Source organism: Lagopus leucura, unplaced genomic scaffold, assembly GCF_019238085.1.
Source record: "Lagopus leucura isolate 7727_CA_CO unplaced genomic scaffold, USGS_WTPT01 Super-Scaffold_100002, whole genome shotgun sequence".
Classification (NCBI taxonomy): Eukaryota; Metazoa; Chordata; class Aves; order Galliformes; family Phasianidae; genus Lagopus; species Lagopus leucura.
Genome location: NW_024962263.1, coordinates 68778950 through 68801236, shown reverse-complemented (window position 1 = coordinate 68801236; position 22287 = coordinate 68778950). Strand labels below are relative to the sequence as shown.

At 45.7% G+C, this 22287-nt stretch overlaps 1 protein-coding gene across 3 annotated transcripts; it reads right to left on the bottom strand.

The window, feature by feature from the left end:
• Positions 1-4816: 4816 nt before the first annotated feature.
• On the bottom strand, positions 4817-21914 carry PLEKHF2 (pleckstrin homology and FYVE domain containing 2). Of its 3 annotated transcripts, none has more exons than XM_042869902.1 (2): positions 21852-21914; positions 4817-8147 (listed from the first exon to the last, which is right to left on the bottom strand). In XM_042869902.1, exon 2 carries the CDS (start codon positions 8131-8133, stop codon positions 7384-7386), a length of 750 nt encoding a protein of 249 aa, XP_042725836.1. In that variant the 5' UTR covers positions 8134-8147; positions 21852-21914; the 3' UTR covers positions 4817-7383. The 3 variants fall into 3 exon arrangements, with proteins under 3 accessions (XP_042725836.1, XP_042725838.1, XP_042725837.1); XM_042869904.1 differs by lacking the exon at positions 21852-21914 and adding an exon at positions 21005-21027; XM_042869903.1 differs by lacking the exon at positions 21852-21914 and adding an exon at positions 14386-14459.
• Between the last annotated feature and the right edge of the window lie 373 nt (positions 21915-22287).

Here is a 22287-nt window from a genome sequence, read left to right as displayed (position 1 = left end):
GTCACACAGCGTTCTCCCCATCTCCCAGTGCTCACAAAATCCAGCTCTCAGCATCCAGAGCTGCAGCCCCTGACACTCATTGGCTCCAGGAAGAGCAGACAGCAGGAAGGAGCACACCAACCCTGCCCCGAAAGTGTTGTTCCTCTGTGACTCACTTTCCTTTTTCCTTGATCTGAGGTTTTTCCTTTGAAACCTATTGCAGGAGACAGGTTCAGACATGTCATAGAGTGAAGCAGTTGAGAAGCCCTTATTCGAGCAGGGATGCACAACAGTTTCTATAATAACAAGGGTGTTGCCTTATGGAGCCATGGTTGTAACCATATGCTTTCTCTGCATGGTAAACACAGAATGATTTAACGCTGAAGCACACCATAGGACATTCCCAGAGTTACTGTCTGAAGTGCCCTGAACATTGAGGAAAGCATATGCAACACTGAGCAGGAGTCCTACCTTGCTACAGCACAGAGCATTGCTGGTGGCAGCTGGTGCTGCTTTAGGGGTAGGTAGGCCCGTGGCTGGTGATGCCCAGGGCAGTGTGACTGCTGGAGTGATACCACTACAGGTGTCAGCCCACAGCAAGTGGTTTAAAGCATGAACGATGGGATGGAGCACAGCAAAGCAATGCGCTGTGCTGGCATTCCAAACCTAGACAGATGTCAGCACTTATGCTAGGGAGCAGAAAATAAAGTATTGAGGTAGGATAGTTCTCCTCTGAAAGAACTATGTATGGGTGAAAACAGGGAACAGAAGAAAGGGATGACAGCAGCAGAAGAGAAACATCTTGTGTGAAACACCTGGATACAAATAAAATACCAACAACTCTTAGATGTTCTTCCATCTTCCTGCTTCAAGAAGAGGCTGGGAAACAAGGCTGAAATAAGGAATCAAGTTCCCAAAAAAATCCAGTACATATACATACACACAGCCCTGTAGTGGACAGGACAAGCAGCAGTGGTTTTAAACTAAAAAGAAAGGAGATTCAGATTGGATATAGGAGAACTCTTGTCACTGTGAGGACAGTGAGGCTCTGGCACAGGAGGCCCAGAGAAGCTATGGATGCCCCATCCCTAGAGATGCTTAAGGTCAGGTTGGATGGGACCCTGGGCAGCCTGATCTGGAGGTGCCTATGGTGGAGGGGTTGGAACTGGGTGATCTCTTAGGTTCTTCCAAACCAAGCCATTCTGTGATTCTATGTAAATCCTGCATACCAACCTTCCCTTTACCCTGTGTAGGTTGCACTGCACGCTGCAACAAATAGCATCCACCACCAAAACAGCAGGGACAGACACCTCAGACACCTCTGTCCACATGCACTCATGCTCGCACAAGTGGAAGGACAACTAAGGATACTTCTAACACCTCCAAACAGCACAAGATCCAACACAGAAACTGCAGATAAAAGCCACAGGCAGCAGCACTGGAGCCAGGAGCTCATAGCCAAGCCCCACCTGTCAGACCCAAACTAGGCGACACACACCAGGCGTGCTGACGCTTGCTGCCGCCAGCAGATTGCAACCTCCGTGCTTGCTTTGCTCAGGAATTTCCACATTCATTCAACCCTCCCCGCACCCTGAATAAGTATTCAGAGTAAGTGTAGCTCCATCCCCATTCCTGCTTATGGGATGCCACAGCTGGCAGTACTGGGAGTTACCTCTCCCAACAGCTACACGAGAGGACTCTGCCATAAGTAGCCACTAAGGATCACACTCTACCCTTGAGCAGGACTCTTCGTTTGTGTGTGCTGAGCAGCTTAGCAGTTAACTGCTTTTCATGGTATTATCCAGGTTGGAAAAGGCCTTCAAGATCACCAGTCCAACCACCAACTGGATCAACCAGTCCAACCACTGACCACATTGCTTAGTGCCATGTCTAAACCTTCCCAAGCAGCTGACCTGTAACACAAAGTGATAAGCATCAGAAAGCAAGCACCTAGAAGGCAACTTCTCTCTGCTTCCAGAGAGCTCGTGCAGGAACTTAAACGCCACAAAAAGCAAAGTTGAATCAGATTCAAAATGAGCTTGGGGGGCATTCCTCCTTGCATACATTACTCTCAATTCTGATGAACTAAATCAACATGTAGGATCACTACTCAAAAGACTGTGTTATGCATAACAAGGGTCAGGTCAGATGCACACCACGAGTAACACTACTACAGACTTAAATATATATATATATATACTATATATATATAGTAACTTTCACTTCAGAAAAAGAGCCAAGAGAAGACTAAGCTCCACAGCCTCTTCTCACCACAGCTGGTTTCTTATCCTACTACAGCAAGCCCCACAGCACTTCGGATGCTCATGATGGACTGAAAGGCTTCCTGACTATGTTAATTTATTAATGCGTTCATTTTCTCAACATAATCATTACCTCTGTTGCCTTCCTTCTTCCTCACATGCACACCTCGGAGCTCCCACGGCCCAGCCTAACTGCAGAGCTGCATTCACATCGCCTGTGTCAGGCAGGAGAGGCGGGCTCAGCCCACAGTTGTTATCTTCACGATAGGACTGGTATGAAGCAAGCCAGGTGGATCAGGAAGGAAGTGGTTGCACGTATCTCTGTATCTGTACACAAGGAAGCAGGTGCCCATCTCATGCTGGAAAGGGACTTCACAGAAGCCTGCACAGGACCGGGCTGGGGACACACCAATGGAATTGACCAATACTCAGAACAAGCAGCTCCCCGTCCCCAGCTGTTTTCTTGGAGATTGCTGTAACTTGGCGTAGAACACTTCCCAAAGGCTAATATTAGATACATTCATATCATTTCATCCAGTTACTCCCTGTATAACCAAGAATAATCTCTGCACTGATGAGGCCACACCTGTCAAGTCCAGTTTTGGGGCCCCAGTACAAGAGAGAGACAGCGGACGGAGAGAGTCCAGCAAAGAGCCATGAAGATTCTGCAGGGCCTGGAGCCCCTCACCTGCAAGAAGAGAGCTGGGCCTGCTCAGCATGGAGAAGAGGGGGCTCTGAGTCTACATAAACACCTGCAGGGAAGATGTTAAGAAGACAGAGCCAGGCTCTATTCAGTGGTGCCCAACGCCAGGACAAGAGGCCGCGGGCACAGACTGGAGCACAGGGCCTCCCTCTGAGCAGCAGGCAGCACTGCTGTGCTGTGTGGTGCTGAAGCACCAGAGACCCTGAGGTCTCCTCCCTGGGTCCTGGGCCCTGCTCAGGTGTCCCTCCTGGAGCAGGGTGGGCCAGAGGGCCGTGCCAGCCTCAGCCATCCTGGGGTTCTGTGGAAGTACAAAAATCCCAAAGCCTGCTTTCATCACATTCTTGGTTTTGTTGCTAACCTGTAATCTCTTAGGCTGCAGGAAGTTGACCTGAGACGGCTTCTTAAAGTACTGGGTACAAGTTAACACTAAAAATCCTGCTCCTCGCATACCATCTCATTGTCAAACCAATCCCATCTCACTTTTCTTTGTTTTCATCCTAAATGTGCCAAAACATACATTCAATGCAGTGTTCCAATTTTTACTCAGGTCACGAGTAGCGTTTTATGGATAATTAAAAAGCAGTTCAGAAAACACTTCTCTGGAGACTGAGATTCAGACTGCTTATTCCCAGGGCTGCTTTAGGACTCTTTCAGACCCATACAGGGTAACGGAGCCATCTCACTGCACGGCGGGCCCATCTGTCACTGCACTGCGCTCCCCAGCAACTCCAAACTTCAGCACAACAAGGGAACAGAGCAGAGATTCTCCACACCCAGCGCTGCCCACAAGCACAGCAGTCAGCTCTAGCAAAGGCAGTCCTCAGTCACAAACAAGGATCTCACATTTCATCCAACACAAGGCAGTTCGTAGCCAAGACGATTTCTAATATTTACCACAATAATTTGCTGCTGCTAAAAAATAAAAATAAAAATAAAAAAATCAGCGTTCAGACACTGGAAGATCTGTGCCCTTCTGTAGCATTATCTGCTAACAGAACCAGGCAGTCTTCTAGTCTTCTATCAGTCCATAGCAATTAGAGGAAAACACAAAATGACGGTAACACAATCCCTAATCTGCTTCCATTTAAACATTAACCAGTAACAACGATAACCCCTATTTCATTTGCACCGGGAGATTAACTCAAGCCTATTCCCAGGGGAAAGCCCCCTGATAAGCAGAATGTTTCTGCACGTCATCTTCATAATCTGCCTATTAGACGAGGGACACTAAAAGCCCCTCTCAGCTTTCACTAAATCCACTCACCTGCTTTGGTTTGGTTTTTAAAACTTTCTTTTAAGCAGAGCAGCAGTGCTCAGTCCTTGCAGGTTACTCACTAGATGCAGGAAATTCACATGCATCAGATGCAAAACAGTCTCCCTTACCTCAAGATAACAGCACTGATTAAGAGCACAAGCTGCAGTCGTGGGCTTCAATTAAAAACCTACAGAAGCCACCTCCCTGTCACAGCATCATAGAATGGCCTAGGTTGAAAAAGACCTCAAAGATCAACTAGCTTCAATCCCCTGCATCTATCTTTTAGCATCTCCAACAAATGAACTACAGGCTCCTGGGCAAGGTGCAGAGCATGCAAAACAGAGCAGGATTTGTTCCTTCAGTATGGCTGCCTCTACAGAGCAGATGCTGAATGCAGAGCATTGCCAAAGAGATGCTGCAGGCAACTGCTGAAGTTGCTTCTAAATCCATAACTGTATTCATTCCAAGAGTAATTGTTCATCTCACCCCGCATGCACATTTATCCCCAGTTTTATTAAATGGTCTTGAAAACAAACACACCCACTGTTCATTTGGGGGCAGTTGTTTTTTCCTGTCACCTTCCAAGGCCCACAGTTAAAGAAAAGCGACCACGTAGGCTTGAAACTACACCATATATTTGTAAATAAAACAACCTGACAGAACAAGATTACAAAGAACAAAACAAGCCCTTTCCGGAGTTTGTAAGTAACAAGAGGAGTTGATGGCAAGTCCGTTTGGTGAAGTTTTAAGCAAACTGATGGTTATGGCTATTACCACAGAACACTGCTTTTTTAATACTTCCTCAAAAAGTTTGGACCACATACACCAATTTCAAATGAAAAATGAAAAAATCCCTCCCCCCCAAAAAAGTATTGGTTTGGTTACAGCTTCAGGGATCAGTGCACGTTTCATTCACAGAGAAAAGGTACTTGAAGTAGACACAAGAACATTCTGCAGAATATAGGATGTGACCCAACTCCTTTTCCCCACAAAGCGCTGGAAAGTAAGCACAACATATAAGAACACACACACAGAAAAAAAATACACAGAAAGATTGAACCTTCAACAAGGTCTGACAGCGTAGAAAAGGAAAACAATTGTATCAGGAAGAACATTTCTGTTAGTCATTAGAATATATGTACAAGGGAAGTTTGCATTCTGAATCCGTACAGAAACTGAAGCAAACAAGTCTCTGTTCCTGAAACTTTTTAACATTCCAATTAAGACAGATACAAAATGTAATCACAAAGTGTCTTCTCAGAATAGCACATTTTCCCATTCCCCTGCCTTTCAAGGAGTGAACATGTGTAATTATTTATTTCAGTCTTTAAATACATACAGCTGTACATTGCTTATCTGGCAATCTTACATAACCTTTCTGGTCCCCAGCATCTACCAACGTGTTTTCTCCTTTCTGTGTTTATTGCAAAGCAGATCAAATGCTCTTCAGTGCTTTTAAAGAGTTATTTTCAGAAATTGCCCAAGCTAAAACCATCCCTTTACTTTCACCTGAAGTACTGCAGACAATTAATGCAGAGTGCCTCCCTGAAGATGCAGAGCGCATCGTTAGCTACCAGGAATCTCACTGAGTGAGATGGCTTTGAAGAGCTTTGCTAATTTGTTTTTTTAATGACTGACATACAGTGTACAAAAATGGGAGACTAGTGCAATATGCAGCATTGATTGTTTATTCAATAAATATTTAACCCAATTATTGCCAGCCAAGGCAAACAGTGCAGAAACTGTCACTTAAAGATACACAAAAGTTTAACCTTTTTTTTGTATAAAGTCAGTTGCTATTATATTCATACATCTATTTCAAAGATATTTTTCCCCTTCAAAATTGACATTACCTTTATAAAAATATAAAAACATAGAATTTGGGGGAGAGGGGCTAACATGTTTTTACAAGTCTAACCTTTACATATACATAGGAACATGACATTTATAATTAAGAATAAAAATGAATACTATGGTAGAGACATTTTCTGCACTATTATAGTTCTTAAATACATCTTTCTTGGTCCTTGGGTACACGTTTAGAAGGAAACAACTTGCATCTCACATGTATCCTGAGGTCAGCTGTGTACAAAGGAAAGCCAATTTCATATGCAGATTTGCAGGCTGCTTGTTCAAGATTTGACGTTATTCTTATACAAAGCCAGTAAGATTTGGGAAGAAAGTGGGAAAAAAAAAACCTCTCATCAATGTTTTAAGAAACAAGTTAGTGTCGCATTTGGGAAATAACTCCAAAAATATAAGTTATCACAGCAAAATGCTTTATCGCCCCACTAAAATCTCAGTATGCGTTTGCCAGATTTTAAACTTCTAACCTGCTCTGAGAAGAAAGAGTGTGGATGTCCCTGTGAAAAGTCACTCTCAGCTTCTCATCCCCAAGTCCCAGCCCACAGCACAGCTCCTGTGGAGAGAACCCCATCGAAGCCCACAGGGTTGGGCAGCTTTGGGGCTGCCTGAGCAGTGAGGGCGTGGGGTCCAGTTCCCCTCAGCCTGTGGGTGTGCAGCTGAGAGCTCTGCTTTGAACACAGCAGTTATTCTCTATAGCACCAACAATCTCTCAGACACCAGCATCAGGTGAATACAGACAACACCGAATAGGATTGTTTCTTCCTGAATCAGCACAAGTGTTACAAGGCACTGCTTGGCATAGGAGGTCATAAATAAGAGCAAAACAAGACAGTTCCCAAGTTCTGTGACACTGAGGTTTGTAATCATGTCACATTTCAACTCATCACATACCATGTTTAGAAAGAACAGATGGTTTGCAGGATTAACCAAAACATCACTGTTCTAAGCATGCTTACAGTTTCCCTCTCCATACCAAAAAAAAAAGAAAACCAATCCCACATAACATATTGATATGAAACATTAGGAAGCGTGGGTTGTGAAATTAAGAAAGTACTTTCTATTTTCCAATCTTCCACAGAAGTCTAACCTAGGCATAACTCAAGTATAAGAAACTGGAAAACAATCTGATAACATTTACAACAGTCTATCCCTGCAGAGGAGTGAAAAATCTATTGTCTAGAGAACTCATAGATCGAGGCACATCGCAATTGAAGATATTCAGGCATATTTTATGGCTAGAACAGGATTTTTTCAGGGAACCTTGCTACAAGCTTCCCCAAAAGCAGCTCCATACGGTCTGAAACACAAACGTTTGGTCTTTAATCACTACTGTCTTCATCATCATCATCATCAGATGCATCATTTAAAGAAGACTTAGGCGACTGGCTGTAGGAGTCCGATCTCGTGGACTGACAAGCAGTCATCTCCCCAGTAGAAAGAAGATCATAGCAGAAGTCGCAAATCCTCACAGGCTTGGAAGACTGGCTGGGGAGAAGGAACCTCTTCTCAGAGCAAGGCCCACAGACGACAAAGCCGCACTTGCGACAGTGGTGACGACGGTTGACGGGGGTAAATTTTGCTTTCTGACAGCGCATGCAGACAGTGGCTTCTGAGTCTGGCACCCAGACAGCCGCATGCTCATTGCTAGGAGTCTTCCCACTCTTGGAAAGCAAATCAGAAACGCACTTATTTATATGGTTCATCCATTCAGACTTCTCTGTAGCAGTGGCAGCATAAACTGCAAAAGACTTAGTAGGCGTCTTGATGAGCCACCCATTCCGCAAGTCTCCCTCATCCTGGATGGAATCGATGGTGACGTTTTCCAGCGGGATTATGTGCTGTTTATTGTATTTCTTCTTCTGGATGACAATATTACCATAAACAAGAATGTCATTGAACAGGAAGAACTGCCTCGCTTTGGGCTTCTTCCTACACAGCTTCGTTAGTACTCCCTCTCCGATGAGAACGCGACCAGGGATAGTCAAAGGCTGACCAGCTGCTCCAAAGCAGTTTTCCACTATACTTATTCTTCTGGTATTTGCCTCGCTGTTTGCCAGGCGATCCACCATCTTTCACAAGTATCCTAAAAGTAGGAAAAAAACAAGTTTGTAATTAGAACAGAACTGATTCAACAGCAGACTTCCAGAAGGAAGGCACCATTTCTGAAAATATCCAACAGAACCTGCTGGCTCAGAAGTGCCAACTTGGACTAGATTTCAATAAGTATTAACTCCTGAGAATTTTTAGCAACTGATTAGTCCTTTTTAGAAGCATAAATGTTCCATTCAGCTGACAGCTGCTATCTTTATCACACACACAGCACCTACAGTGCTGTTTCTGAGAGCTTCAGGCAACAGACTAGGAAGCTTCCCCTCTAGTAATGTTATTACATACATCTTGAACACATCTACATCCATCCCAATTACATAATGCACACAGGCACCCCGCCACAGAAGAAAGGTCACACAATTCCCCACTGCTCCTGAGAAACAGTGAGTGATCTGCACTGGCTAAAAGTTCAGACAGAAAGGCTTTGCATGTCAGGAAATGCTGATAAAATAACTACAGAATAATATGTTCCAGTTATGGATTAAATCATCCCTTTTTTCTTCTCCTAACAGCAAATAAGATCTTCTCATGAAAGGGCAAGACACTAAAGCACCCGAAGGTTAGCTGAAAAGAAGTTCCTGCAGAGATTCACCTGCCTTTAAGTCAGAGCTTCCCATGCAGAGGTCAAAAAAGGAAATTTTGCCAGGCAGTTTCAGACATGCTCCTACCAAGATCTTTGTGAGTATGCCACAAACCCAGCTGTGCGCTCCATGGAGCTGTAGGAGAGCTGGCAGGGACAAGCACTAACTCCACACCTTTCCCCAGACAGGCAGAAGACCGCTCTCTTGCCATGTGATTTAGCTACCACAGGGGTGATGCTCAGGACACCCTTTTAGCAGGATCCATGTCTTTACACACAGGCTTGAAGGAAAGAGCAGTAGGAAACACCCCAGTATCTGTAACCTGTGTTTCCCAGCACAAATCCATTGCAGGGACCTCTATATTCACTTCTCTGTTCTTTCAGATTTACACTGCCTGCTTCCAGTATGGGATCATCCTTTAAATGGGATGGAGCAAGGCCTCACTGCTGCTCAGACCAGCATAAACACTGAGCACACCAATCTGCTTCCTACAAACTCAGATACCTCCCTACAGAACAGCAACAGAACTCCTGTACAGAAATTCATTTGCAGACACATCTCTCACCAGGCCTCACCTAGACAAGTATGCTGCATTTACTCAGATTACATGAACCCACAGTTAAACGTGACTAACAAGTTACCTCTAAGTAACTGCTTTAAAAGCTGTACTACCGCTATGAAAAACACTTCCAATGAACATACTAAAACAGTTTCAACAAACAGACTTACTCAACTATAACTAAGTCAACCATTTTAAAACTGCGTACAACATATTCAACTATGTTCATTGTATTTGTTCAAGAGGTGTCTGGATGAGGAGCTATGAGATGCTTTAGTAGCTTAGTGGTAATAATGGTGATAGGAGGATGGCTAGACTAGATGATCTTTGTAGGTCCTTGCCAACCTTGCCATTCCATGATTCTATATGATCTCGTACCTACACCTCACACTGAAGACAGAAGAATAGTTTCTCAGAGGTACTGTCCAGCATTTCTTCTCAATTTTCATTACATGCCTCATGACACGAGTTAAGCTACTTCAATATAGCAATAATCAGGTTCACAGCCTGATAGTGGAAGTACAAAGCTCTCCAAAATGAAGTCATTCTGATCCGCAGTCAGTCAGAATAAATCACAAACAGGTTGATAAAAGAATGAAATGAATCAAGAAATGCAACTGTGCTGCATCAACGCACACAGGTAAGTGCACCCAGACTACTTCCACCAGGTATCAGACAAACCTAAAAACTGAATGAAAGAAAAAAGAAGAGGGGGGGGAGAAAAAAAAAAAGAAAAAAAAAAGCCTGTCCTCCTCTCCTGCCTCGCTTACTGCCTTCCTATTTGATCAGATAAAAGTATTTCCCCAGCAGTACACTTAAGTCAGCTTTGCAGCAAATGATACATTTCTTTCTGGCCTGCAACCAGAATAACCACCACTATCTTCACTAAGTTTCCGAGTGCTTGAAATGCTTGTTGCTTATCTCTGAAGAGAAGACATGGAGCCCAAGTGGAAGGAAAAAAAACCAAAAAACTAAAACAAGCAACCCCCATTGATATTCATCCCTTTTCCCTGGCCAGATGTTCCAAACTGGTTTTTCCTGTTCCTATTCTTGCCAAGGTCCGCTAAGTTTTGCCCATCACTCTCTTAAAGAGAGATGCCCAAGAATGGCACTACTGAATACCTACACTCCACAGCACCAAACTTAAAAGATAGAGCCCCACCCTCCTCATGCAGCGATGCTCATTTATGGTGAGGAGATGCTCTGCCAGGGCTGGGCACAGAAAGCAGGCTGGCTTCAACCCATGAGCAAACATGAATATTACAGTAAACACTGCGAGATTTTCCTTCCCCCGCCCAGAGAACAGCAACAGATTCAAGTTACATCAACATGACTCATTCTATTGTGTTTCTTTTTTTAATGACATTATTATTCAGGCATACCCCAAATACACCTTCCAACAGAACCTCAGTTGTTTGAAGCACTCCAAGTCCCAAAGCAAACACAAGCACACATGGGTGTGCACACAACCTACATTTACCTGCTTTTTTCAGCATTAACATCTAGACATGCTGTTATCACTTTTTAAATCTCTACAGCCACCTACCACCGCCTGCACTGGGGAAGAAGCTTAAATGAGGTTTTAGGAGAGCAACCAGCTTCACCTCTACTACAGCACGACTGGAAGAAATGCTGCTGGAGGCCCCAGCTCCCTCTACCAAGCCCTCAGCCCCCAGCCCTCCCTCTACCAAGGAGAAAGCACTAAGGAGGGAATGCGATGAGGTTACACAAGGCTTCCTGATTTGTTTGCTGCTGTCCTAGGCTCAAAAAAATCAAATTCAAAGAGCAAGGCTAGCAGTGAGGGCTAACAGCAAGCACTGCTATCTCACAACACACAGGCAGCACACAGCCCTCCTGAGCAACTTGGTGCCACATTCCAATGAAGGGTGGCCTTGGGCTGCCACAGCGAGGGGTCACTCACAGCATCACCCAGCAACCCCTCATCCTCTGCAAGGAGGGGAAGGAAACTGAGCAGCAGAGCAGAGGGATGCTGAGCGAGCAGTGTGCTTCTCTGCTAACCCTACCAGCACGCACTGCTCCTAAGCCTATCACCAATTTGTAAATCACAACAAGCTGAGTGATTCTGCTAGTTCACAGGGCATAAAAAAAATAAAACGAAACTAAAAACTACCCATAACCATACGTGTCAGCGCAGCAAGCTCTTGGTGTGAGATGACAGCAACCCTCAAGCTGCACTCCTGCTCCTGCTGCCAGCAAAGAGCGAACTCGGCCCAAGGTCACTGCGTGAGCTTTCAAAATACAAGTCCCTACCAGGAGAAAAAGGGGGGAGAAGAGGCTAAAGGTTTTAATTAAATTTCTCTAGGGCAACCTAAGAGAAAACAGCTCTAACAAGGAGTGTTTAATCATCACTGTAGCTGAAACTGAGGCACATGACTCCAGAACTTGGGCAAGGCTATTCTTTCAGCTGGTTGTTAATGCAACCGCTCACGGGACTCCATGCAAGAATTTTGGACAAGTTAAGGACCATCAAGACAGACAAAAAGATAAAAACAGGAATAGCATCTCTTCCACACTGAAGCTTATGTCTGTAATACCCAACAAATCCTTGCTCAGCAGTCTCAGCTAAGGTCATAAAAGCCACAGGCTGCAGATGAATCCCTCCATCTTCTTTCAAGGCAAAACATCTGCTTTTTCACAGTAACAGAACTTGTGAAATAAGCAATCTGATGTTTTTCTCACAATGTCTTTAAATACAAGCTTTTAAATCTTTCTGAACTCCCATGCGATGCTCATTTACTCTGACCAGCATTTTTTGAGAAAGGAAGTCAGCTGAGAAGTAGACAAAAATCCTGAAGAAGGAGAATAACTATTAGAAATAACCAAAGTCAAAAAATATTAGACTAGCAATAGAAAAAGGAGAAGCTATCTGACATTAGAAGAGTTGCCCCCTCTTCTTCCCACAGGAACACAGACCTAAGAGATGTGAAACCAGAAGGCACCACAGACTTTCTATTCTCCTGGTAAGTAAAACAATGGAGCTTTTGACTGCAAGAAATCACAGTTCAAACCTATGCAAAAATTATCCTTTACCAGCCTTTTGCAATTACTGTCTTCTCTTAAGGCACATTCAGATATGTGCCTGCAAAAGATTACAGATTACCCACTGGGGCTGAGTGGCAACACCTCCTACACTTTCTCCTGAGGTTTCCTCTGCTGGTCACTATGAGAAGCAGATACTGGATCGCTGCTCTTCAGAAGCAAAATTTCAAGATCCAATCAAACAAAACAATCCCCAAGTGATGGCAAACTGCTGGAAATAATCCCCAAAGCAAACAGGGAATAAGAAAGAACCACAGGTTTCAAAATGGCAGACTAGACAAATGCACTTAAGGAGATCAGAATCGTTTTACACATAGTATCAGTTTGTGGATGCTATGAAATCAAAACTCTCAAGCACAGTTGTTAAGACTTCTCTCACGTTTGTCTCATTTCCCACTTCTGGCATCCACACTCCCAGAATCACAGAATCATAGAACGGCCTGGGTTGAAAAGAACACAATGATCATCCAGTTTCAACCCCCTGCTACGTGCAGGGTCGCCAACCACCAGACCAGGCTGCCCAGAGCCACATCCAGCCTGGCCTTGAATGCCTCCAGGGATGGGGCATCCACAGCCTCCTTGGGCAACCTGTTCCAGTGTGTCACCACCCTCTGTGTGAAAAACTTCCCCCTAATATCTAACCTAAACCTCCCCCATCTCAGTTTAAAACCATTCCCCCTTGTCCTACCACTATCCATCTTCATAAACAGCTGTTCCCAAGCCCCTCTGCAAGAAGGGCTGTTTGTCTGAGAGGACCTCTCAGACCAGCCCATCACATCAGCCCCCATTTCTGCATACAGGGTGCAGCGTGGTGCTAGTTGCTAGTCAGAACAGCACAGAAATAAACAGATCATCATCTGAGAAAGATTAGCTACGTACAGCTGCACCACAAGTAAGTCTGCCAGCCTTTCCAAACAAAGAAATAGCAATTCTCAGGATGCTGCAATACTCTCTGTTCCCCCTCCTTCTGACATTTGCTCTCAGGAAACCCATTTCAAGATAGGGATGCTGGGCAAAGGCTTTCTTCCCTGTAGGATAATAGACAATTTAAAGGTGATACATTATTTAATGACACAAAGTCCCCACTCCATTACCCTATGTAGAACTGTCTGACATAAGGTATTTTTACTTTTACTCACAAGAAATTTCACTTATCCACAACAAAACACACATTCAGGAAGTCGGAAACTTCAGCAAACACAAGGCACCCCTGGCCACCAGACTGATAATATCCTTGAAGTGACTGCATATGAAACCAGTCACCTGGCACACAAGTGTTTCTTTTTGCTGCAGCATCCTGATGATTAAACTAGTCTTTCCAAACCGAATACCTCTAGAGAAGTTGCTTAAAAGAGAAGAATGCTTATCCTATGCCTCAGTGATGCAGGCTGCATGCAGCTCAGCACAGCCTCGCTTCCTTACCCCGCACAGTGTGCAGCACTTCCATGAGCAGGGCTCCCTGCCAGACAGGCACAGAAGGCATGTATGAGAAGGACACAACCCCAACTCTTTGACTCCTTCAGCAAAGCAACAGCACCAGCACAGCTCTATTACTTTCTGACTGGGCAAGAACCAGCCTCATCCAGTGCACAGCCCCGTCATTGAGTGTCAATTAATAAGCACCTGATTTTTAATGTTATTGTGCTTCAGCATTCCTTGAAGGGAGGAAAGTGCTACCAGCCTTGCCTTAATTGCCTGTTCATCCATCATATTCATCACAATGAGCAATTAAGTTGCTAACAATTATGTTTAACACGTTATATTTACATAGACCAGGCAGGCTGGATTTTTCAGAGTCACAGTATCAGGAAGCAGGCAGCTCATTCATTACCACATGCATTTACAATTCAGGTTAAAAAAAAAAGTGTATCTGAGGTGCTGGAAAGCATACAAGGGCTCAAGATCAACAGCACAAAAGGTCCATCTTATCCTAAACAGCAATGGAGCTTGGATGTTTCCAAGTCAGATTCAATAACACAAGTCCAATAAATAAATGTCAGTAACCACAGTACCTGGTCACACCGCCTGAACGGGTGAAACGGGACCAGCACAAAACCTGACTGCAACCTGTGAAGCAAATGAGAACTGGAAAAAAAAAGACAAAAACAGAAGAATGCTGAAGGAACAGAATGAAGAAAGGAGGTACAAACAGCAGATCTAAGTGAAAGCACATAATATGTCACTGGATTGTCCAGGTGTCATAAACAGCCCTTTTTCTTGCACCTGCATTTGTGCATACAGTCTGATCATCAAGTCTGATCCCACACCTGAAAGCTTCTGATAAACCAATTTCAAGCAGAACTCCATCCTGCTTTATTACAATTAGTTACACAAGCTGAATAACCATGAAAGGTACAGAAGCTCCATAAGTCCTGTACAAACTCGAAGCAAGTAAACTGTAAAGGCAGACAAGGACCATCTGCAAAGCAGATACCTAATCGGCATTAAGTGACTGATCTGTAAGGGAACTCCTCTCTGGGATCAGAGGAAGAGCTCACCCCTCCCAGAGGACGGCCCATCAGTGCAGCCACTTAGCATACATTCCTGTTACATATGCTTTTTAGTAATAGGCTTCAAGTAATGGTTATACTCCGTATTTTCAGGTCACACGCTTTCAGCTTTCCTCCTTGTCTATGCAAGGAGGACACGCTAATTTGACTTACTGGGGAATAAACATGAATACAAAGGATTAAGTTACCCAAAACCCTCATACAAACCTGTGATTTAAGGCTCTGACACAGTAATTCTCTGCCTTTTTGTGGAGGAACTCAGCTATGAAGGCATACATCAGTGCAACAGTACTTTAATCTCTATCAGCATTACAAGTAGCGTTCTTAAGTGCAACACTTGACCTTCCCCATTATTGCCAAACAAAACAGCGTGAATTTTTCATGTGCGATCTCTAATGCTTTGAAAATATTTCCATTGGGGAAAACTGCTGAACTAAACACAAGCACAGCAGATAGTCCACATTTCTGAAGCAGGTTAGGAGATAAATCAGCACAAGTCTTCAATCTCACCAATTCCACCTCCTACACAGGCTCCATCAACACATACAAAAAGGGACGATGCCATCACTTGTCCCAAATGCTTCACCACGTCATCTTTGCTGGCAAAACGAGGCGTGCTGTGCGCTCAGCTCTGAGAGCTGCAAGCAGAAGCCAGGTGCTCCTGCACAAACCAGCACTGCCTGTCGTGAGCCACGAACAGACAACAAGGGCTGGATGAAAGATGAGACAGGACAACTCTACTTGTAAAGCAGTGCAGCCTCCTAACAAGCAGTTCTCCAGTTACTCTGCTTGCAAAATATTCCTTAAAGCGCTTCACAGACTGCCTTGCTATTGGTACTGTAACCAGCTAGTAAGGATGGAGAGGATAACTGCTGACATCCAAAGGATGTTAATAACAGGAATGACAAAAGGAGACATCATCAAGTGGAGGTGTTCAAGGCCAGGTTGGATGGGGCCCTGGGCAGCCTGGTCTAGTATTAAATGTGGAGGTTGGTGGCCCTGCCTGTGGTGGGGGGCTGGAGATTCATGATCCCTGAGGTCCCTTCCACCCCTGACCATTCTGTGATCATGACACTGCAGATAAATATGAAGCTATAGATTCAAGGTGGACAAAACAGCAGAAATGAGTCAATGAGATCCTCTGCAGTTCTCCAGCACAATCGTTACCCAGAATTTCTTCTGACCTTCAGAGAGGTGCAGGTAGCAGGACAGAAAGTCAAACTCTCCCACAAATAGCTCTCTGAAAGTCTCACTTCAGGGCACAGGCCATTGCAGATCCTGTTTTAACGACCTAACATCTTGCAGCTTAAGAATTCTTTGAGTACACTGTAGGGAATTTTAGAATACCCTAACTTAGAAGGAAAGACTGTCATTTCCTTTTCACTCACTGGTTGGGTAAGAATAGCTCAAGGAATGTAAATGTTTTTAAATGAAGAAAAACAAAAGCTTTATTGTCAAACCTGCAAGACAAGCCCATTACCCTTAACATCTCCCAGAGCCATTATCCAAGCCAGATAAAAATGCCTAGAAAGGCCTATTACATTTCCACTACGGAGACTGTTTCTAGGAGGATCTTTCAAACTATGTGACCTTACATTCCCCAGCCCACTCCCAAGGGGGTTTGGATACAGAAGCTATCTTTAGCAGGAGACTCCCCCCACCTGCTTAGCCCAGCAGCATGCAGGCCAGCACAGTGAGAGCAGAGAGATGCTTTTTCGCTGCCCCAGCTGCTCTGCCAGCTCCCATTTTCACAGAATGGCTCGTGTGGATTCTGCGCACCGCTTTCCCTTACAGCTTGGAGTTTAATACAATCAACTTCAGCAGGGAAGAAACACTGATTTAACCTCCTTGTAAACTGACAGACGTGCCAAATGAGTCATAATGCAAACTAATCGTAAGGGAGACCGGAGGAAAAAGATGAGGCAAAGGGAAGCAGGCTTCAACCCATTAAAAAAAAAAAATGCAGAACTCAGGAGTGCTGACTCCCAAAACTGTTTCCACTGCTTTGTCCCTCTAAGTCACAACAGCTTGCCCTACACTACTCCCAGGAGCTGTTTATCAGCATACTTTGGTCTCAAAAAACAGAGCTTCAGCACTGCTTCTCTGTGAAACCAAGCAAGGTTCCTAGTAAGGGGACACAAAGCCTCACTGGGGAAAGCAGTGAGGCCCAGGCAGCTGGGGACTGTGCAGGATATGTGCAAGGAGCAGGGCACAGGGCCTGCCTCAGCAGCACAGGTATACTCAGCTCACAGAACTACATACCATCATGCTGGGAGAAGGTGTAGAAGCCTAGGAATGAAGTACCTGTAAGAGATCCTGCACATAATGAAATCAGCTGTTTATTGCCTCTGTCAGACTGCTATTTGTATCAAACTTTATTAACTGATAGTGCTTTTGTCTCCTGGCAGGACAAACGCCTAGCTTGGAGCAGGAAGGGGAGCAGCTCCCCAAGCGCCAGCCTTCCCTGTTTTCCCTTGCTCAGGATCCTTGGTGATCTGGAACTCACCAGGATACCATTTCAAAACTAAGACATTTACACAGATTTGGAGCCCAAAAGCTCAAGCTCCCTGAAGCAACAGCACAGACAGCCAGAGATGTTTTACTTTTACATGGTCAGCACGTAACACGCCGTGCACAGGTGCTGCTGTGCTCAGATGAGCATGGGATGAGATCTGTGACAAAAGTCAACAGAAAACACCTGAACAACTGTGGCATAAGCTGATGTTGTACCAACACAGCACAGGGACAGCAATTCACAGCATGTCTTTCAAATGGGGAGATAAGTAATTTAAGTGAGTATTCTGGGAAGGTGCGGGGAAAGAGGCGCAGCATCATTAGTACAGAACGTAACCCATCACCCAGCTACAGCAGTTTGGCATGAAGCACCACCAAACCCACTTCACAAGCTTCTCTTCAAAATCACATTGGTTTAGTGGTAAGCACCAATTACTGCATTTGGAGGCACGTGTGGAGACACTCTCACACGTCACATGTCAATGTTACACACTATACAGAAGTGCTTACTTAAGGAAAAAAAGTTACTACACGCTTCAGGCCAGAAACCAGCTCCAGGGAGGCAGGCTGCCTCTCAGACGAAGCAGAACAGAGAATTTGGTGCTCTGACATAAGCAGGGTCTGCAAGTGTGCTCCCTGCAGCATTGCCAATGAGTACATCAAGCTGCCAGCATTCTCATTACTTCCATCACCATCATGAGATAAGTTACTCAGTCTTAACAGTGGTCCAGCAAGGGCTGAATTACACATAACTGATTACAGCATGACCACGCCACAGAAAGAATTAGTGAGATTGAGAACAAGGCACGAGGCATTAGCTGCTAACAGGTAACTACAACAAAAGAATTTGCTTTTAACCAGCCCTGCTTTGAAGCACAGCAAATTTTTTCCCTGTAGCCCCACAATTGACAAGTACTGAAGTTTAATCACATCATCGCTATTTTGTTATTTGTTTTAATTATATAAAATATTATTTTCACGTGCATGCATCCTTTAAGAATCCAGATGCCTTATTTGGGAAATAAAGAGGTTTCTTTAACCAGCTTGGTAATAGTGGGCATTCCCACAAAGGGAAGCAGGACCCAGGCCAAGCACCAGCACCGCCTCCTGCCACCCTGACTTCTTGCTGCTCTTGAACTCCAGATAAGTTTAGAAATCTCTGCTGTGGGAGACACACCAAACACTACGCAGTACTGAAGAATTACAATCAGGAGACCTGTAGCTGGTACATAACACAGTCAGATGCAGCACTTTTTCAATATTATAGTGGGGAAAGCAGAACAGCCAGAATATTTTGGCAGAAGCAAGGGGCTCAGAGGCAGCTGGAACACAGCGTGGTGCTCAGAGCCATGTACACATCCTGTCACACCTTGCTTCAGGACACCTGAAGGCATCCAAGGACTGGAACTGCACACCTCTCTCCTCTGCCTCTAGCAATAATTAAATTGCATTTCTCCAGCAATATTTAAAATTCATAAGCCACGCGTTGCATTGCTCTTTCACAACCAAGCGATGGTCAGAGGAAAAAAAAAGAGAGGAAAAGAAAAATAAAGAGTCAGTTCCTGAAAGAATCCCGTAATCATAACAGCTGAACTACGCAGCCTTCTTGGGAAACGCACTCACCAGCCTTTGACAGCCTGTCAAATGCACTTGATGCACTTTCAAGGTCTGTGGAAAGCACGTGGAGTGCTGGAGCACCCAGCACAATGCCATCCCTTGGTGCAGGAGGACCGGCAGCCCGCTGCTCCTGCTGAGCACCAAGACCCATCGCATGGCAACACTGCAGCTCACTGCTTCCCTGGGGTCGTCTCATGTGCAGGAACAGGACTGGGGCAAGCATTACTGCATTTGAAACCCTTAAGATTCAACTGTTTGTCTGTCTTTTCCACTTATACAAGATGCCTAAATGCTGTTGAATATGCAATATGCTGAACACTGTATTACTGTAAAATATCAAAATGCAAAGGGAAAAAAATAAAAACAAAAAAAAAACACTTGAAAATAGATTTCAAAATCCTTAAATTATTCATGTTGCAACAGAAGCAGGCAGAAAGTATCATTACACCCATGGTAGCAGCGTTCCTAATTATTTATGTAACATCGAGAGCCAAAACAAACATATTAGTACATTTTTGACTATGTAAAGTATCAGGCTGAAAAAAAAAATCATGAAACATACTGCTCTGTTCAGTAACACTTGCACACAATGACACTTCCTTTTGTAGAAGGAGAATCTTTGTCCAGCAGTCCAACAATTCTTCATGCACACGGACCCACTCACTGCAGCAGCACTACTGACGTGGGTAGGAATTTGCAGGACTCTACTTGCTAACACAGTTGTCATCAGGGCTTATACTTTATGACAACGCCAAAATAATGGTTTAGGTGTAAGCATGTTCTACCACACCTACCTACAGCAGCTTTAATTCCCCTCTCAACTGTAAGGAGTCCCCCACTAAATCATAAACACAAAGTCATTCTACAACAACAAACCCTGTATTTCACAGTATCATAGAATGGCCTGGGTTGAAAAGGACCACAACAATCATCCAGTTTCAATCCTCCTGCTATGTGTAGGATCACCAACCACCAGACCAGGCTGCCCAGAGCCACAGAGTATTTGCTGCACAAAGTTTTAAATACATGATTCTACTTCAAAAGTCTGCTTTTACACTTGTTTATTTGCTTTCAGCACAATCCCCGGGTCGGCAGATTTCCATCAAATTACTGAATTAATCCCTGTGAGCTGTAACACACGTATACAAGCACCATCCATCATTAAAAAGCCACATAAAGCTAATGGAAAGGTAAGCCTGAATATTAAGAGAGCCTGGAATAAGTCACAAGCATACCTGTAGCACTTAGGCAGTAAGAACAAGCTTTAATTTCTTAATGCAGAAATTAAAAGCAAGCCAACAACTTCCTTGCCTACTAAAATCTAAGCAGCTCACCCACAGTTAACATCCGAGTCTCCTGATTTGACATCTCCTGATAAGTGGTCTTCATATATAAATAATCAGTGCAGTTAATGAAAACTTGTGTCTTGGTGAAAAGACACTGCTCAGTTTCTGGATAAGACGGAGTAAGCCAATCCAGCTCTGAGCTCCCACACGCCGGTTTTCATTTAGTGTTTCAGGGATTTCCTCTGTGTGGTTTTCTCTGCAGAACAGAACTCAACTGCTGCAGAAGCCACACGGGCTATTTACATGCAGAAGAATTTGGGACTCATGCTTACAGTGCTTCACTTTCGCTGTGTTTTGGACACACAGCCTGGATGTCATTTTGAACATAAGCACAGCCCTAAACACCAGGAAAAGAATTATTTAATGACTTGAGCTAATAGACATATGGATAGGGTTGGAATTCGATGATCCCTGAGGTCCCATCCAAGCTTTCTATATCCCAAACCAGCCCTTCTACGAGCTTGTATTGAGCTACGCAGGGATTCCTCACTGGATTTGTCAACATCATTGGGGTCTCCGCACTGACAGCATTAAGCCTTTAAACGCTTTCCTTCTTTCAGAGAGCCTCAACCAAACCAAAACACACCATTCCGAACCGAAAGCTGGAGCGCTCAATTATGCCGGGAGTGAAAGAGGAACCTTACTCAGGGAGTGAAAGAGGAACCGGCAATCGCGCTTCTGAAATCCGCCCGGCTTCGGGGTTCGGTATCAGGCCCGCCCTGTGCCGGCACAGCCCGTCCCGGAGCACGGCAGTACTGAGGCAGCCGAGGGAACCTGGGCCGTCTCGAGGGCCGCTCCGCTCGCTGACAACTGCGGCACCCGGGGACAGCCGGCACACAGCGCCGCTGCACAGCCAGCTCCCCGCCGCGCCGCACGCGTTTGCCGCCCGTAAGCCCTCGGACGAGCAGCAGACAGCGCTCCGCGGGAGGCGCGAAGAGCCGCGCCCCGCCGTCGGGGAGCACGCATCGCAGCGGCGCTCCCCTCGGAAACGCACACCCAACCGACGCGCTGACAGATGCGCCTCTGCAATTCCACCTCCTTCCCGCTGCTGCTTGTTTAATTATTTCTTAATTTGGGATCCAACTCACGCACCCCTCGAATCCGCGGACACCAGAGAACCCCGATCGAGGGTTCCACGCACTTACGTAACGCCCGAGGCTGGCAGCGGCAGGGCTTTTTAGCCCCGTTAAAGCCCAACTGTTCTCGGACGGGACAAACGAGCGCCCGCCGCGGCCCCTTCGCTTCCCGACAGCCGCCCGCTCCCCCCGCAGCGCCTCCCGGCGAGCAGCAGCAGCTCCCGACTCCGCGCCGCGCCCCCTCCCGCGGGGCAGCTCCCCGCTCGCAGCCCCCGGCTCCCAACATGGCCGCGGCGGAGCGGCCGGAGCCCCAACGGGGACGCGCTCCGTCAGGAAAGTTTCTTTCTCTGCCTCCCCGTCCCGCTCCGGCGGCCTGAACGCGAGCGGAAAGCCGCCCGTTTCGCGCTGCCCTCACCGCGCTACTCGCCCGGCGCTCCGCACTCCGGCAGCCGCCCCGACCCCGCCGCGCTCTCCCCGCTCGGCCGCGGTCATGCACCCGCCGGGGCCGGGCTCCGGGACACCGCCCGCGTGGGGCGGGGCCGCCGCCATCTTGGGCGGAGCCAGGCGGGCGGGAAGCGCTGAGGGACGACGGGGCGCTGGCGGCGCGCGGAGGGGTATTCTCGGTGCTCGAAACATCGCCTCGATTTGGGGATTTGTTCTAAAACGCCTTTCCATTCTTTGCACGCCATCCAAAGTCAGCTGTCTGTCGCTTCAAACACCGGTTTCTTGAAGCGAAGGAAAAGGACTGTCATGTTCTTTTTTTAAATCAATCTCTGTGTAAACGTTTTGTAGCACACAGAAGGCAGTCGCTGACTTGTTTGAGTTTGAATAGCTGCCAGTCAGCTTGGAGA

Coding starts and splice junctions, on each gene's coding strand:
- PLEKHF2 (XM_042869902.1), bottom strand. CDS start 8,133: ATGGTGGATCGCCTGGCAAACAGCGAGGCAAATACCAGAAGAATAAGT.